Source organism: Musa acuminata, chromosome BXJ2-4, assembly GCF_036884655.1.
Source record: "Musa acuminata AAA Group cultivar baxijiao chromosome BXJ2-4, Cavendish_Baxijiao_AAA, whole genome shotgun sequence".
Taxonomy (NCBI): Eukaryota; Viridiplantae; Streptophyta; class Magnoliopsida; order Zingiberales; family Musaceae; genus Musa; species Musa acuminata.
This window is the reverse complement of record NC_088341.1, coordinates 29,278,002-29,295,249: the sequence shown is the minus strand read 5'-3', so window position 1 is coordinate 29,295,249 and position 17,248 is coordinate 29,278,002. Positions and strand designations below refer to the sequence as shown.

Sequence of the window (17,248 nt, the reverse complement as noted above, 5' to 3'; positions counted from 1 at the left end):
TGATACCACTTGATCTGTATGAGGTTTAGGTTCGATAAATCGTTGACTTAACACTACCTTCTGAGTATAAGTTTTGATAGAGGATTTACACTTTTACTATAATAAACATAATTTAGAAAAAATTAATCTACTCTTATCGTAAATTTAAAGTGGCTAAAATAGAAATTAAAGTAAAGAGTTCTTGAGCAATGATCACTCAAAAGTTCTCTTGTGACAAGTATGGATAGATCGTGATAGAATACTTACTATTAGTTCCCTCTTTATTTTCTCATTTTACCAATTCGACAACACCTTTGATATGGTTGTGGAAGAGCTATTATTTGTTGAGATTATTGTCATGTCTTTGGATGTGAGGACAAAGATGAAGCCACTGTTTGATGTTGGTTCTCTTTTGAAGAATTCTATCTTAAGTTGAAAGAAAATGACTTCTTACTTACTGATCTCAATTATTGTGAGAGAAGGGCTATCGAGGTTTCTTCCTCTTCTCCTCTTGTTTTTCTATTGCTACTGTTAACTTAGAAGCTACCCTAGATTGACTAGAAAGTTGGAGGTAGAGTCAAAATCCTAAATAGGTTAGGATTTGAAGAGTCTTAATGTAATTATGACTTAGATAGTCTTAATGTATCTAGGATTTGGAGCTGACTTGAATCTAGCCTTTGAGCTTAAGATTTCAGGTTAATTTCTGTTTAACCTGATTAGTAATTTAGAACACCAATTAGGCTGAATTAAAGTTTGACTGGAATATAGAGCAATATAGTTGATTTGAGAAGATTGATAAGATTTAGGAGCAATATAGAAATTGAGAAGATCGGAGAGAAATAGAAAATTTGATAAAGAGATATTTATAGATTTTTATCATTTTTAAAAAAATACCCTTAACCCATAGTTATTTAGTTGTGTGAAGGGATAAAGATTATCTTTTCATAAATTTAAATTTAGATTTTGTATAATTTTAAATTTTTAAAATATTATTTATTATTAACTATTAAAAAAAGGGTAAAATGGTCTTTTGATCATCATTGCAACAGCCAACTAGCTGTTGGCTTGTTGCAATGGTCATTTGACCGTTTTTTTTTTTAATACAATTTAGCGTCGAAATCTATTCGAAACCGTAAAATAATTAGTCGATTCTACCTCTATAATCGAAACTGTGAAATAATTGGCTGATCCCGGTTATAGTCTTGGCCAATTTAAACCAAATTAGGATCAGATATAGTGTATTTATACGATGATCGGGTTGCAACTGTTGTTCCACTCGTATACTCGTGATCAAACCAGTCATATATGTTCGTGATGACATTTTGAGATTAGCAAATTGTAGTTGGCGTGTGTACCCATACTTTGAGCTGACCTATATCATTCATGACATATTAGCAACAATATGAGTGTTGTCATCTTCATCGTCAGCACCACATTTTGGCCCCGTCTCTTATTTGGGTGATCATGTATAGAACCCGAGCAAAACGTTTGCCCAAACATGTGCAACGTGTGTCCATTCTTGAAGATTCGTGCAATTTTACATATAGTCATCATTTCCTTTGATGCCAAAAGTAACCACGGGGTTTTCATGGTTTGGTCTAAGCTACTAACCGAACCAAATCGGTGAACCGTCGAATCTGGTTTGGTTTATTCGGCTGGAAGGCACGTGCAAACACTTTCACCTTTTTTGTTTATTATTAGCTACACTACGCCCAAGTCCTGCAAACCCTCTCCAAGCTCATAAGAGGAGTGGACTCCACCTTTATTCGTCAAATGGCGTCGTCTTTACCTGGGCCAGCTGTGATCGTCCCCTACCGTCCGATTCGCCGGTGCATTTTCCCCTCTCGTCACTTCCAGTCGAGGACAGGTAAAAGCCGGCCTTTTGTTCCCCAAAACGTGGCCGAAGAGGCGGAGGATGCTGCTACCTTTCGAACTCTTGCTGGGTTGTTAGTTTGTTTTGGATCGTAGGAAGTTTAAGAGATAGATCTGTGACAACTAAAATCATCACCACAGGGAGGGCCGCAGTCCCATCTATTTCAAGTTCTCATCCTCCTCTTCGTCGATCCTAACGCATAGACGCTAAGCTGGGCAGCGAAACTTGAAAAGGAAGGCACACTCCTCCTTGAGGTACGCAACATTAACTGCGTTATTAGCTGCTGATTAAAATGTGATCAGCCTGCGGGGGGGGGCTGGATTGGGTTTTGCTGTTGCCGTCTCTTTCCTTTTAATCTTTAGTTGTTCTCTTTGTTTTGAAGCGGTTCGTTGAACTTTATTTTTCTGTTCTCTATTTTGTTTGGTTCCGTGTTACTTAACGTTTCTTCGTTGTACTGGTGCACTTAACAGAAACCTCTCTTGTTGGATTCGCAGAATCAAATCACTAAATTAAGAATTATTGGCAGATCGTCGCTGCGCCAAGATTTGCCCTTATTTGAATCCTGTGAAATCTTTTGTATCGAGTTTCTTTTCCTACGCGTCTACGATCCAAGTGATTCTGTTCTGACTTTGTGGCTTCCTGGATCATTACCTCGACTTTGGGGATTTAACCAAGGGTCATGTATCTTCTGCTGTTTAATTCTTAAATTTCAAGAATTTGCATGGCGAAAATGTGTGATGGGTTCAATTTTATTTGATGATTCCCGTATCCGTACGAGGAGAGCCTGAAAATATCAACTGCTTAATGTGGATATTTTCAGTTGCCTCTGTTCTTACTGGTCTCCTAAATTTTTGACCTAGTGATAAGAAATATCTCCAGAACTTAATTGTTTTGATTCACCGGAATGGTGTTTTACCGTTGAACTTTAAGATGGTGAGGTTTGGTGAAGTGTGAAGTTAATCGTGGAAAGTATCAGATCTTAATGAGTTAGGCCTTACATGCTTATGTAGAATCAAACGAAGTTCATGTTGGTTGTTCTGGTATTGTTTTAGTTGTCCTTGTTGAAGTTTGAACTTCTGATGATGGTGACGCAAGTGTTTCTGTTTATTATCACAAGTTCTGGTGCCTCGTAAAATAATTTGTGCAGTTAAGTTTAATCTCTTAAAATTTCTAAACCTGGAATATTTTTGCCTCTAAGAATCATATCTTGTAGCAAACCGATCTTTAGCGAACTTTGAGATTTCTTGAAGATTTCTTTTGGGAAGTATTATAGTTCCCTTCTCAAGACTTCTGATCAGCAAAATGTTTGTTCAAAGTAATGGGTTTGCTAGGTATTGATGAGATATCAATAAGAAAAATCCAAATGATCAGATGATGGAAGATATTGTAGGGAAGAAGATGATTATGGGACTTCATTTATACTCCCAAACTACTAAAGCAAGCACTGATACTACTTTAAGAATAGCCATAGATATGCTGCACAAGACATTGTAGAATCCCAACTCATCAAGCATAGTCTAGTTTAGTTGATTTTGGAAACTGCCTAAGTTTAACTTTAGGGAGTAGGAAAATGTGAAGAAAGGTTGTTAATTAGACCAAGAGAAAACTAAAATGTTCATATAAAGAAATGTTCCGATGAATTGTGGATGATTGTTGATTTCACCATGCAAATATATTTATGCGTAGATGCACATTACATGTCAGAAATATTATGATTACAAATGGTTCTTGATTGTAGAGAAGAGCTCAATTACATGAGATCAGATAATTCAAGTTTACAACTTTATACATGATTTGCTGAAAAATGTTGAGCAATGAAAAAATACAATTGTGGCAACCCTTTTAGAAAATAAAGTTTATTTGTAAACTTTAAAATATTGTATTCATTTCATGTATCCAGTTTTGAACAGTTTTTAAGTTTTCTTCTCGCTTAGGTAGTGTTTTTTGAATTTTTTTTTGCATTCTAGTAATTATTAGAAATTACTGAGTATATTTCTATTTCCAAATTTGATTATGTCATACATTGATATGGTTATTTTCTATTTTAATAATTTGTTTTATGTTGCACAATTGGTTTATAAAATCATCCTTTCTTAGTACATCACTCTAAATTGCTTTGCTATTTTGCTTGTTTTTCAGCAGGTATTTCATCTAAAAAGTAAAATGAAGAACAGAGATTTCAGGCCAGGAGCTTATCTTGACATAAATCCTAGGATTGTCCCCTTTACTTTAGGATGCATAATCCTATGTGGATTTTCCTTCTATCTTGGGGGCATTTTTTGTTCTGAGAAGAATCGATACTTTAAGCAGGATGAAGCTCCAATTGTCCAATCTCAACAGGAAACTACAGTAGATCCCCTTAAAATTGAGTATGTTGAATTCTCAGAGTGTAGTTTGAACTATCAGGATTACACACCATGCACAGATCCGAAGGTACTGTAGATTCTTATTACTAGATCAATTTATCATAAAATTAATAGGCTGTTAATAGCAATAATAGTTCAAATTACTGGTAGAAATGGCGTATATATGACCATGCATCAATGATGGAGTTATAAGATTGGTACCACTTAGTAAACAATTTTTTGTCATATTTTTAAATTGATAGAAAACATATGAAAATCTTTCTTATCCTCTTTATATTTTTTGATTAATTATCTTAATAAATAAATAGTCTCTATTGTTGATCTTCAAAACATAAAACCAAATTGATCTATCAAATATTTGTTTTACATCATATTCTACATTCAATTACTCTTTCACAGTTCCATAATGTGACTCATAATTTTAATGCCTCTATAATTTAGAACAGTTTCGGTTACCTCCCTTGTTTTTATAAATTAATATAAAAAAGCTCTTCCTCCATTTGACATCTTTCTAAATCTCAAAATTTTGTTAAATAAATTAGTCAACAAAACTATTCTTTAATTCCCCAAACTTTTACAAATCTCAATAAGAATACTATCAGGTTTCACATTCTTAACTATTTCATCTTTTATAAACCTTTTTTTACCTTGCTTGTTCTAATTTTATGAATAAATCACCTACCACTATAATCTGTCTTTATAGCTAATTATGTTATAGAATGTTTACTAAATAATGTATATATATAATTTCTTCATCTTTCCTTAAACTCCTTATCATTAATAAATATCTTTTGAGTTTCATCCGTAACATATCTTATATTGCTCTTTCTTTTCCAACCCTTTTATCACTTCTTTTCTCTTCTTGCTTACAAACTTGCTGCATATTTCTTGTACTCTTTCTTGTTTTTGTCTTATCCCATTTCCATAGATGAGACTTAAGGCCCTAACTTAGAGAAAAAGTCAAGCGTTCCAGAAAAAAGATAGAATCATATCTGGTATGGAAATAAAGGAAAATTTATTTAAAGGAAATTATTTTCTATTGGAAAGAAAAGAATGACAAAATCTTTGACAGTGTTCTGTTGAAATGATACTCTTCAATTCTTAGTTTCTCATTATTTTCTGTTATCCACCAAGAAAGAGTAATTTTCGTGAACCATTCTTACTGGAGGCACTATATCAAAAGTTTCTTTTCTTTCTTTCAGAGATGGAAGAAGTATGGAAATTACAGACTTAGTTTTATGGAACGCCATTGTCCACAAATCACTGTCAGAAATGAATGCTTGATTCCTCCTCCTGATGGATATAAGCCACCAATTAGATGGCCAAAAAGCAAAGATCAATGTTGGTACAGGTATGTTTCTATCTTTACATCTCCTCTTTTCCCATTTCGTGACACTGTATACATTCACCTTCCAGGAATGATTTTGAATACTTATATGTTATGCTATCAGAGATAAACTGTCTTTTTTTTCTCTGTCAGGAATGTTCCCTATGACTGGATAAGCAATAAGAAATCAACTCAACACTGGCTCAGAAAAGAAGGTGACAAATTCTTCTTTCCAGGTGGAGGTACCATGTTTCCTAATGGAGTTAATTCATATGTTAAATTGATGCAAAAGCTGATTCCTGGAATGAAGAACGGAACTATCCGAACTGCCATTGATACTGGATGTGGTGTGAGTACAGACCAACTTCTGATCCAAGTCATTTTGAAATTCTCTGTTTCTTAGATTGCAGCATATTCTCTGCTTTCGAGTATTCTTGCATTTTTAGCAATCAAAAGTTTTATGTGAGGCTTTAGGAAACAATCAAACTATGTTCTCTTTCTGTTTTTTTTTTGTGCCTGTAATAGATCATTATTTGATGATAATTCTTGGTTGTCATGTATTTATTTTTGTTTCTGTCTCTGCTTTGTAGCCTTCGTTGTACAAGCTAAGACTGCTAATTTCATCCTTTGAAGTTTTTGTGGCAATGCCTCATGAAGTATCAAGTGCATTTGTTTTTACAGGAGACTATTCTGCATATTTCCACATATATGCTTTTATGTGGCAGAGATGTTAAGCTTTGCTGTTTGCTTATCCTAATAGGTTGCAAGCTGGGGAGGTGATTTATTAGATCATGGCATTTTAACTGTTTCTCTTGCACCTAGAGATAATCATGAGGCTCAAGTACAGTTTGCCCTTGAACGTGGCATTCCAGCAATCTTAGGCATCATTTCAACTCAGCGTCTTCCATTCCCTTCCAATTCATTTGATATGGCTCACTGCTCCAGATGTCTTATACCATGGACAGAATATGGTAAATTTTCTCTTCCCGCAACTGCAAAATGATTATGATGCTGGTTCTTACTTGGTAAACCAGACCCTTTAAAATTCTATAAAGAATGAGTCATAAGATGCGTAGGAATGTGTAAAAATGGTAATTGTGTTTCTTCTCTCAATGTTAATGCATCTGTATGATGTTTTAGTTCATTTGCTTCATTTTCATATATAGTTAGACTTTTTGTTGATTATCATTTATATATATGAATTAACTCTTTTTTTACATATTTGAGCCTTTCGGCTATAGGACCAAGTTGATAAAGTCAAGTTTTAGATTTTGGTCCCACAATAATATTGTTAATAGTTGGACTCATATTGTACCAGTATAGATTGACATATTGACCCTTGGTATGGGATGTTACCATCCATACCAAAGAGAAAGAGGGAAAGAAGATCAGAGGGAAAGGAGAAGAGGCTGAGGCAGAGACGGAAGAAGAGGAGGAGGCACAACCTCTATTAGGAGTAGAAGGCAGAGGAGAAGTAGAGGCAAAGGATAGGAGATAGTGGAGGTGAGTAAAAGAGAGAGGGAAAAGAGAAGAGAGTTTGAGAGAAACCAAGAGAAAACAAAAGAGAAAAAGGACAGTTGTCACAATTGTCAAAAATAAAAAAAAGGATATCAGTATGAGCAGTAAGCTTATCTCCTGGTGCGGCTTGGTACTGGTTTCCTTACCACCCGGTAACCTTGGTATGAAGAAAGTATTGGGTGGTGCAACCCATATCGGGTCGGATCAGGTGAAATCATTTGGTCCTACCATCCCGGTTAATTGTTAAATCGGTAAATGCCAACCTGTACCTACTGATACCAGTGGTCTTCTAAACTTTGGATAAAGTTGTGCTCACCTCTCTTGGGACATCTGCACAGAGTATTGAACAAGCTATTCAAGAGTGAAGGGTCTAAATTGGAGATGTAGGCTGTTCCTCAGGGGATATGCTTATGATATTTTCTTAACTTGCCCTATATTTATCTGAAGTTGCATGATTCAACTTGCACCAAGTCTAAAGATTCTAAGTAATGCTTATGTTTTGTGGTCTGTGGTCATTTGCCATCTCAGTGCCTGCCCGATGTCCTGGATTCAGATTGAAAGCTTCTCATGTGGGAATCTTTTGGCTACTTATTTTCTTTGAATATTTTCTTGTTATGACAGAGGGATGTAAAATTCCTTTTGGTACACTTAATTAGTTCTTCCATTGCTTTGGAAATTTTTAACAATGGAAGTTTGTGCTCATTCGACCTCAGAGATTAACGAGTAGTGTCTTTCACTTATTATGTTCTATTGAATTCACTGTTTTATCTTTTATCTTCCCCAGATGGTATTTACCTACTGGAAGTACACCGAATACTTAGACCTGGGGGCTTCTGGGTGCTCTCAGGACCACCTATAAACTACGAACACAGATGGCGTGGGTGGAACACAACAGTGGAGGAACAGAAGTCAGACTATGATAAATTGAAGAAGTTGCTAACTAGCATGTGCTTCAAACTCTACGATAAAATGGATGACATTGCTGTGTGGCAGAAGTCTCTAGATAGTAGCTGCTACGATAGACTCACTTCATCATCTTACCCACCTAAATGTGATTATAGCTCAGATCCAGATTCAGCATGGTATACTCCACTGCAACCTTGTCTGAGTATTCCAAGCCAAAAGTTTAAGAAATTGGGACTGAACTCTGTACCAAAATGGCCAAATCGGTTGCATGTACGCCCAGAGCGTATTTCTATGATTTTCAATGGAAACTCTGGTGGTTTCAAGCATGATAACAGTAGATGGAAGGTGAGGGTGAAACACTACAAAGCATTACTTCCTGCTCTTGGAAGTGATGAAATCCGAAATGTTATGGATATGAATACATTGTACGGAGGGTTTGCAACATCTCTTATTGATTCTCCATTATGGGTCATGAATGTTGTCTCCTCTTATGGTCCAAATTCACTTGGGGTGGTCTATGATAGGGGACTAATTGGCACCTATCATGACTGGTAATTCTCTAGTTTATATCTACTGTTGTTTGATATACGTGTAATTCAATTCCTTTTATAATCTAATATGAAAGGGTTGCTTCATTTGCTTGAGCATATAGAATTGGTATGTGATTATTGATATACTTGGTGTGTTCTTTGTTAAGTGAATTTTTGCTGAAATCATAGACATACTGGCTTTTGAAATCAATAAACTATTATTCTGAATTTCTACATTTTTTTGGACTTTAAAGACCACTTTTGTTCTTGCCCACCTTCTTCTAGCTTCCATCTAGGCAATTGTATTCTCAAAGTGGAATTTTGCTGCATCAATTTTGTTCAATTTGTCGCAAGAATATGAAGTGTCTAGGTTTTGAAATTTTCAGTGTCAGAAAGCATGTAGTAATAGTGGAATAAATTGGAAGAGAACTTGTTCCTTATCTTATTTGATACTAGAGATTAGCAATTTCCTTATCTTCTATGCTAGAAACTATCATTACATGCATGAGTTCTTGCATTCAAATGGACTATGACAAATTTGTTTTGTGATAGAGCTTTTGCCGTACGTAACTTTCTTGGAAATAACAACTTCCATTTAATTTTTTGTTGATGTTTGAACTCTTTTCTTTTGTTTCGGTTTTTCATCTGCTCTCAAATGTGTCCTGAAACTGTAGGATCTCTTTTGGCTATCTTTTCAGAGAAACATACTTATATGCATTACACTCCCACTTAACGTTTCTTAAAGTCAATATATTCTACTTTAATAAAAAAAGTTATTTGTTGCTACGAAGAACTGGGAGATTTTTCGGTCTGATTTGGCAGTCACAAGCTTATTCTGGATTCTCTCAACTGAGGGATGAACTAGCTTGAAGACTTGACGGAATGCTGAATCCATGTGCTGAGCCTGCAAAAGAGAAAGGAGACACATAAGGATTATCATAGTTATCTTTGATAGGAACCCTCCAATGCCTAAATGTGGCCTATAGATTTGAGAGGTACAAAAGAATGTGCCAGGATGTGTAGTATATGAGAGTATGTGGGAATGTTGACGTCCTTCAGGGGAATTTCCTGTTATTGATTGTTAGGGACTGCTCATTGGTAGGAAGTTAGTGGTCAACCATGGAGCCGAATGCTAGCTTCAGAAGCTCAGACTGCATTTTAGATCATTGCCGATGCAGACTTTTCCCATTGGGAGCTTGCAGATGTCAAAAAGGTACTTGCTGAAGGTGATATCCTGCTTGAGTGGGATAATTTAATAGAAGTGTGTACAGACCCTGACAAGAAGGGCCACGACATGAGAAAAAGTCAGCTCCCCTCGTTGGTCATCGGCCTTAACTAATGGTGGATGAGGATGTGGCTTTGCTCTAAGGTTGGCCGAAGCTAACTTACTGACCACTTCAGGCATTTAGGATGATGCCATGCATAGCTAGTGGAGTTACCCATTGCATTATGCTTATATCTTTCTGTGTGCCAATGCAAAATCTATCACTGATTGTGCTTTTTGCTGCCTAAAATGCATATGTTTAAATATGTTTCAAGGACTGACTCTTATGTAGCTCTTTCATGGTTGAAGTGACAAATTTCTTTTTGCAATTACTTGCAACAACTATGTCCAAATGTGCCCTATGTTACAAAGAAACCACATATAACACTGCCAGATGTAAGTAATTTGAATTTTTCATCTTGGATGTGCATTTGACATAGGTTGGACTCACCTCAGATTCTTATAAAGTTGTTATCTTTATATATGAAAGGTTCCATGAGTATCACTACAGTAGAATCTTTATTATTGAATAATGTGCATTTTGAAAACATAATTTCTCTCTGTTCCAACTCATTTTAGGTGTGAGCCATTCTCAACGTATCCTCGTACATATGACCTGTTGCATCTGGATGGCCTATTTACTGCTGAAAGTCACAGGTGAAATTTTTAATACCCATTGTTTATCTCACTTTAAGCTTCAAAAACTGAATGATTTTCTTACAAAACCTTTATATCAGTGTTTTAAAGATGATATATAGCTCCCCTGCAAAACAAAAAGGAGACATAACTTGGCAAAAACTTTATTTGACTATAGTCATAATGGAGAATAATTCACAACTTAGTGTATCATCATCTTGAATTGAGAATCTGTTGATTTAAGAGAATTGGCCTTTCTCCTGACATTAAGAAATCTTGATGAAGTTAGACTTCAAAATGTGGCTTTATTTAATACAAATCCCGCCACAGTCTGATGAAAGCTAATCTAATAATGACAAATTGTTCTTGAATGTTTAGTCTCTACATTAAAATACATTATGTTTTACATTTGGATTTTTCTGGTTTTTGAAATATGTGGAAATGGAAGTCAATTATTTTTATATTTATATTATCTGAGAAGGCCTATATATGATTGAACAGTTAAATTGCACTGTTCTTTCTGCCTGTTTCCCATTATGGTTGCTATCTGTGCTGTCTGTTGCCTTAGGTGCAGTTGTAAAACAAGTATCATGTGCTGCTGTACATTTATTCTTAAGTGAACCCAGAGATATTGCTAAATAGAATACTTCAAACACAATAACATGGCATGGATTTTTGCTGTCAATTTGGCAGATGTGAAATGAAATATGTGCTCCTTGAGATGGACCGTATCCTACGTCCAAATGGGTATGCGATAATCCGTGAATCATACTATTTCATCGATGCTATAGCAACCATAGCCAAAGGAATGAGATGGGATTGTGAGAAACAAGGCACAGAATACATCGTGTCAAAGGAGAAACTCTTGGTTTGTCAGAAGAAGCTTTGGCATGCCAACCACAGTCGGGAATGATTTGTGAAGCTCTGAAGTCATCAGGTTTCCTGTAGCAAATTGTTCAGTCTGATGATGAATTGGCATCAGCTTTTCCCGAACCCTCTGATCAAAGGTGGTGCCAGATTTCACCAGTGAATAGCTGAGGTTTTAGTTCATGACCCCAGAAGAGATGACCAGGATAGTAGTTTTCACTAGTTTAAATATGTCATATCCTCTTCAAATAACTACTTGTAGCATAAACGTGATTCCTTGATGAGTGAGTTCAGGTGCATGGTCAAACTGTTTTGTATAGGCAGCCTGAACCAGAACTTTGCTTCCAGACTGGAGTTTGAGCTTTCAAACCTTCGATATAAATTATTTTGAGACGACTTTTAAGGTTGTGAGTATCACTAATATATTCACTTCAGTTTTTCTGAAATTCAAAGTTTATCCAGTTCCTTTTTATGGTTGTCCATTATGTTTATTGTGTATCTGCTTGGTCAAGGTTTTGACAAGTAAACATATTAGATTCTGAAAAATGTACATCACCAGCCTTTGTCTCAGATATTATATTGACATTATGAAATGCATGATTTTTGCATCGTGTAATTTATTTAATGAACATATTACATTATATTTATTACTAAATCAGTGGCATTCCCCAGAATCCAAGTGGCATATACCCATCCATAATCGATGGTCCCAACTGCCATGATTGCACAAGCTTGATTGCTTAGTCTCAAGTGCATGGTAGTACTACAGCAAATGAATTCAAGTACCTAAGCATCTACAACAAGCCATATCATAGATCTGAAATATAGTCCCGAAAGCGTTGATAAAATCAAGTGAAGTTAATATGTTAAACAATTAAGAACAAATTAGTCTAATGCCAAAATTCTTCATACTGTTTAGCCTCCACCCAGCGAGACTCATAGATCTGAAATATAGTCCCCAAAACGTTGCTAAAATCATGTGAAGTTAATATGTTAAACAATTAAGAACAAATTAGTCTAATGCCAAAATTCTTCATACTGTTCAGCCTCCACCCAGCAAGTCTCGCAAGCAATATATCATCTAAAGCTCTTGGCATGTTCCTTCTAGCTTAGGCCGTATTTTTAAAAAATGTGTACTAATAAGCAAGTATCTCTTAATGGCTGGAGTTCATCTTTGTGCAAGATATATATGATTGTATATGGATTTGGCATAAGTATTGATAAGTATGATATGATCTGAACACACGTTAATATTTTGTGATCAATAAGTGTCATATGATCAACGCCTTAGTGCAATATGATCGATATTTCAGCATCATATGGTTGTCACCTTAGCTTTGAGTGATCGACCCCTCAACACCACTTAGTTGATACCTCATTGTCACGAGAGGCCAACCTCTCGATACTATCCGATTGATACTTTAGTACCACAGTGCTATATAGCTAACACTTTGGTGCCTTATGATCAACACACTAATAGTTAATGGACCCATCTTGTCCCACCAACCAATCACTCTCCATCAACCAAAGTTCACCATGTGTCCAAGCACTACATCATCCTAGACTTAATGCAGGTCAACGACAATTATACTTGAGAGTTGTGCAATACATTCCCATAAGCGAGCATGCCGTTGGAAGGTAATGACTCCAATAACCCGGTCCCTTAGCTACATCCCAAGAGACAATCTTGAACTTGGAATACATCAAACCTATAAGATTAGTCTACTATAGAGAGTGCCCGACATAGTTTCACAAGAATAGGATCAATGAAATTTAACTTGAGGTCACCTTGAGAAAAAAAATCAGATTGAATCTAAATTAGCTTCCATCTTGGACAAACAAAATTTGACTTGATAGATACTAAAATGAGAGTCGACCAAGATGCCTCAAGAAAATTTTATTAGATCATCTCGATTGAACCCTGCGGACTTGAGTCCAATGACATCAAATGACCCTTTATCAAATCCTCTAGTCTTGTTACTATCAAGGCTCAAACAATTAAGGGTGGGACTTGTTAGGATTGATATGACACTAAGAGAGAGTGTTATTGTAAACTTTTAGAACATTCAATTTTGATAAAAATAAAAAAAGAGATAAGTATTGAAATCTAATTCAACCAAGAAATAGACATGTTCTGTTATCTCGACTTACGTCCACTCTTGATTTATCATTTCTCAAAGTCACTGGCTTTTACTATCGATTTTACTTCCAACGGATGAAGATCAATGATCCTTTACAATCTTCTCTCTTCTAAGGCTTAGGAGAAAACCTTGACACTTAATCACTCTTAAGAATCTCTCCTTTTAAACTTAGTAACTCAACTAAAAATTCAAGAAGGTGAAACCCAATGAGGCTTCAAGAGAGGATTTCAACACTTTAAAGATTAAGAATTATTTTAGTATCCAAAGAACCTCAAAATATGGAACAACTCATGAAAAAATATCCCAAATCAAGGGTACTAGTGGTACTATCGTCGACACACTAAAACAATATCGGTTAGGTCATTTGTTGTCCTGGGCAATATCACCACCTAGACTAGATGATACTACTACCTTTGGGTAGTACCCACACACCTCTTTGTAGTACCACCTCCCATACACTCATTTGGCTTAACCCAAATCCAATCCGAATTTAGTCCACTTTGATCTTAATCTAACATAGGATAAATTTAACTTAATTAAAGCCCAATTGTAACTCAAAATCATCTTCAAATAAGGCTTCAAATTAGCAAACTTTTTTTTTAGCACTTTGTCAAAATATTTCACATGTTATCAACTCTTCTTATATGCCATCTAATCTTCTGCCTTTTTATTTGAACCTCTTGTATGTCATTGTACCCTCCGACACATCACCCAATCCTTTAACATGACTTTATTATAACATTTGATTTTTTAGCATGATATCTAATCCTCCGACATAAAACCCAAACCTCTATCAAGAAGTTCAATCTTCAATACGATAATCTTTCGATATAACATTCAACTCTCTAGCTTGACATTTACCCCTTGGTTGTCCTAGTCCATGGTTGAAGTATGTTCCATATGTAACGGTTATTATTAAATATCTTATTTAATAATAACGTAACCGTTCTTATTAAGATTCATAATTCATTATCATGAATTTCTTCATTTATTATGGTTTAAATGATTTCAGTTTCTTATTCTTTATGCATGAAACCGTTATTATTAAATTAAATATTTAATATCATTAAGTTCTTCATTATGGTCCAAACGTTATAAATTTGAATTAATTCTTGAACGTTATGAGTTGGTGATGATAAATGTTCTTGATGGGAGAACATCTATATATACATGAGGATTTTGGTCCCTTGGCTCAATCATCTCTTTGAAGCGAAAGGCTTTCCTACACCATCTAAAGCGAGAGTTCTGAGCCGAGAAGAACCAAAGTTCAAGAAGAAACCTCTGTAGAAATTCTTGGCGACAATGGCTGGAGGTACGCTATTTAATTTCCGCATCAGTTTTTATTGTGTTTCTATTATAATGATTTAGAAACACAAGTTGGCTTCATTAAAATTTCTTACATTTGGTATCAGAGCCGAATGACCTCTGCCTTGATATGAAAAAGTTTTCATTTTTATGCCATAAAAATGATTTGATTTTGGTTTTTTCTTGGAAACTTGTTGATATATTTTGTTGAAAATCATGAGGAAATATCATTTTCAACATTTTTAGTCTGTAAAATGCTCATATTATGTATGCATATTTAGTTATATTAAATTATGTTTATGAGCAAATTTTTTATGTTTAAAATGTCTAGTGATCCATATAATCTTAATTAATTAAGAATTAGCCACAGCATCCTTAATTAATTAAAATTATATATAAAGTTAAAATAAGGATCACATAAGTAATTAGACATCATATTGTGATTGATTATATTTCGTATAATAATTGTTATCCCACAGGATCTTTTATTATATTTAATATAATTAATCAGGATAAAATATCAGATTATTTTCATAATTTACCCACAGGGATTATGATTTGGAATATAATTTGATAGTTTTATCATAAAGACCATATGAATCTATTTGAATTAAGAATTTAGCCCACAGGCAATTTTTATGTCATGAGATTCATATTTTTGGCATGTTTCACATTGGTAAAACATGTAATTTAGTCTATTAAGCTTCAAATTTTGACATAAGCATGTTTGTTTTTATGCAGTTTTTCGAACTGTTAATTTCTCTGACATTCGATGTGATATTCCCGAACTTAGTGGTGATAACTATAAGATATGGAAGGAGAGGGTTCTCCTCCATTTAGGGTGGATGGATATTGATTATGCTATTAGAAAAGACGAACCACCTATAGTCACTGATACCAGCACTCTAACTGAGATCGCGTTATATGAGCGATGGGAGCGATCCAATCGGCTCAGCGTGATGTTTATCAAAACTAAGATAACTGTTGGCATACGTAGTTCTGTTAACCAGCATGAAAATGTCCGAGACTTGCTAAAGGCTATCGATGAACAATTCATCACTTCGGATAAGGCACTAGCAAGCACCCTTATAATGAAATTCTCATCCCTTAGACTCACCAACATAAAGGGTGTGCGTGAGCACATAATGCAAATGCGAGATATTACGACTCAACTTAAGAAACTTGAGGTTAATATGTCAGAATCCTTCCTGGTGCACTATATTCTGAACACCCTTCCACCTCAATATAACCCTTTTAAAATTTCATACAATACACATAAGGACAAATGGTCAATTAATGAATTAATGACCATGTGTGTTCAAGAAGAAGAGAGGCTAGTAATGGAATTGGGTGAGAGTGCATTGATGGTAACCACTTGAGGGAAGAACAAAACTGACAAACATCAAGCCAATCAAAAAGCTTATCAGCAGGGAAAAGGTAAAATACCACCCCAAGCTGATATCAAAAAAGAAGCAAGGTGTTTCTTTTGTAAAAGAAAGGGACACATGAAGAAGGAATGTATGAAATTCTAACAATGGCTTGAAAAGAAAGGTAAACCAACCTCATATGTATGTTATGAATCTAATATGGTCAATGTTAATATTAACACTTGGTGGATTGACTCTGGATCAACAATCCATATTGCAAACTCTTTGCAGGGTATACAAAACCTAAGGAAGCCAGTGGGAAGTGAGCAAAGCATCTTATCAGGAAATAAGATGGGCTCACATGTGGAAGCAATTGGAACATGCATTTTAACTTTAAGTAGTGGTTTTGTTTTAAAATTGGAAAGAACCTTTTATGTACCAAGTTTCTCATGAAACTTAATTTCTGTTTCGAGACTCGTACCATTTGGATATTCCTTTAATTTTAAAGACACATCATTTCGTTTATTATATAAATCTGATTGTGTTGGGAATGATATTTTGTCTGACGGTCTTTACCGTATTTTATTACAAAATGATAATACTCAAGGTTCAATGCATGTTCACGCTGGCATTAAGAGGTGTAATATTAATGAGGACTCCTCTATATTATGGCATCGGAGATTAGGACATATCTCCATAGAGAGAATTAAAAGATTAGTTAAAGATGGGGTACTTAGTACTCTTGATTTTACTAATTTTAAGACTTGTGTGGACTGTATTAAGAGAAAGCAGACCAATAAGTCCAAAAGGGGTGCTAATAGGAGTTCAGACTTATTAGAAATAATTCATACTGATATATGTTGTCCAGACATGGACATACATGGTCAGAAATACTTCATCTCCTTTATAGATGATTACTCACGATATATGTATATATATTTGCTTCATAATAAAAATGAAGCATTGGATGCCTTCAAAGTCTTTAAGGCTGAAGTTGAGAACCAATGTGGTAAGCAAATTAAAATTGTGAGATCAGATAGGGGTGGAGAATATTATGGTAGATATACTGAAAATGGACAAGCACCTGGTCATTTTGCTAAGTTTCTTCAAGAAATGGGATTATTGCCCAATACACTATGCCTGGTTCTCCAGACCAGAATGGTGTTGCA

The 17,248-nt window shown here is 35.1% G+C and overlaps 1 protein-coding gene across 7 annotated transcripts; it reads left to right on the top strand.

Moving 5' to 3' along the window:
- Window positions 1–1,726: 1,726 nt before the first annotated feature.
- LOC135584368 (probable methyltransferase PMT20) lies at window positions 1,727–11,669 on the top strand. Of its 7 annotated transcripts, none has more exons than XM_065104444.1 (9): window positions 1,727–1,846; window positions 1,993–2,106; window positions 3,995–4,285; window positions 5,421–5,569; window positions 5,699–5,894; window positions 6,306–6,516; window positions 7,848–8,520; window positions 10,343–10,420; window positions 11,093–11,669. In XM_065104444.1, exons 3-9 carry the CDS (start codon window positions 4,016–4,018, stop codon window positions 11,310–11,312), a joined length of 1,797 nt encoding a protein of 598 aa, XP_064960516.1. In that variant the 5' UTR covers window positions 1,727–1,846; window positions 1,993–2,106; window positions 3,995–4,015; the 3' UTR covers window positions 11,313–11,669. The 7 variants fall into 7 exon arrangements, with proteins under 7 accessions (XP_064960516.1, XP_064960513.1, XP_064960515.1 ...); XM_065104441.1 differs by having other exon boundaries at window positions 3,992–4,285; XM_065104443.1 differs by lacking the exon at window positions 1,727–1,846 and adding an exon at window positions 2,347–2,528 and having other exon boundaries at window positions 1,862–2,106.
- The last annotated feature ends 5,579 nt before the right edge of the window (window positions 11,670–17,248 follow it).

Excerpts from the sequence above, each read along its gene's own strand:
- LOC135584368 (XM_065104444.1), top strand. The coding sequence starts at position 4,016 with ATGAAGAACAGAGATTTCAGGCCAGGAGCTTATCTTGACATAAATCCT. Across the intron at positions 6,517-7,847 it reads TATACCATGGACAGAATATG|ATGGTATTTACCTACTGGAA; the intron begins GTAAATTTTCTC and ends TATCTTCCCCAG. Across the intron at positions 8,521-10,342 it reads ATTGGCACCTATCATGACTG|GTGTGAGCCATTCTCAACGT; the intron begins GTAATTCTCTAG and ends AACTCATTTTAG.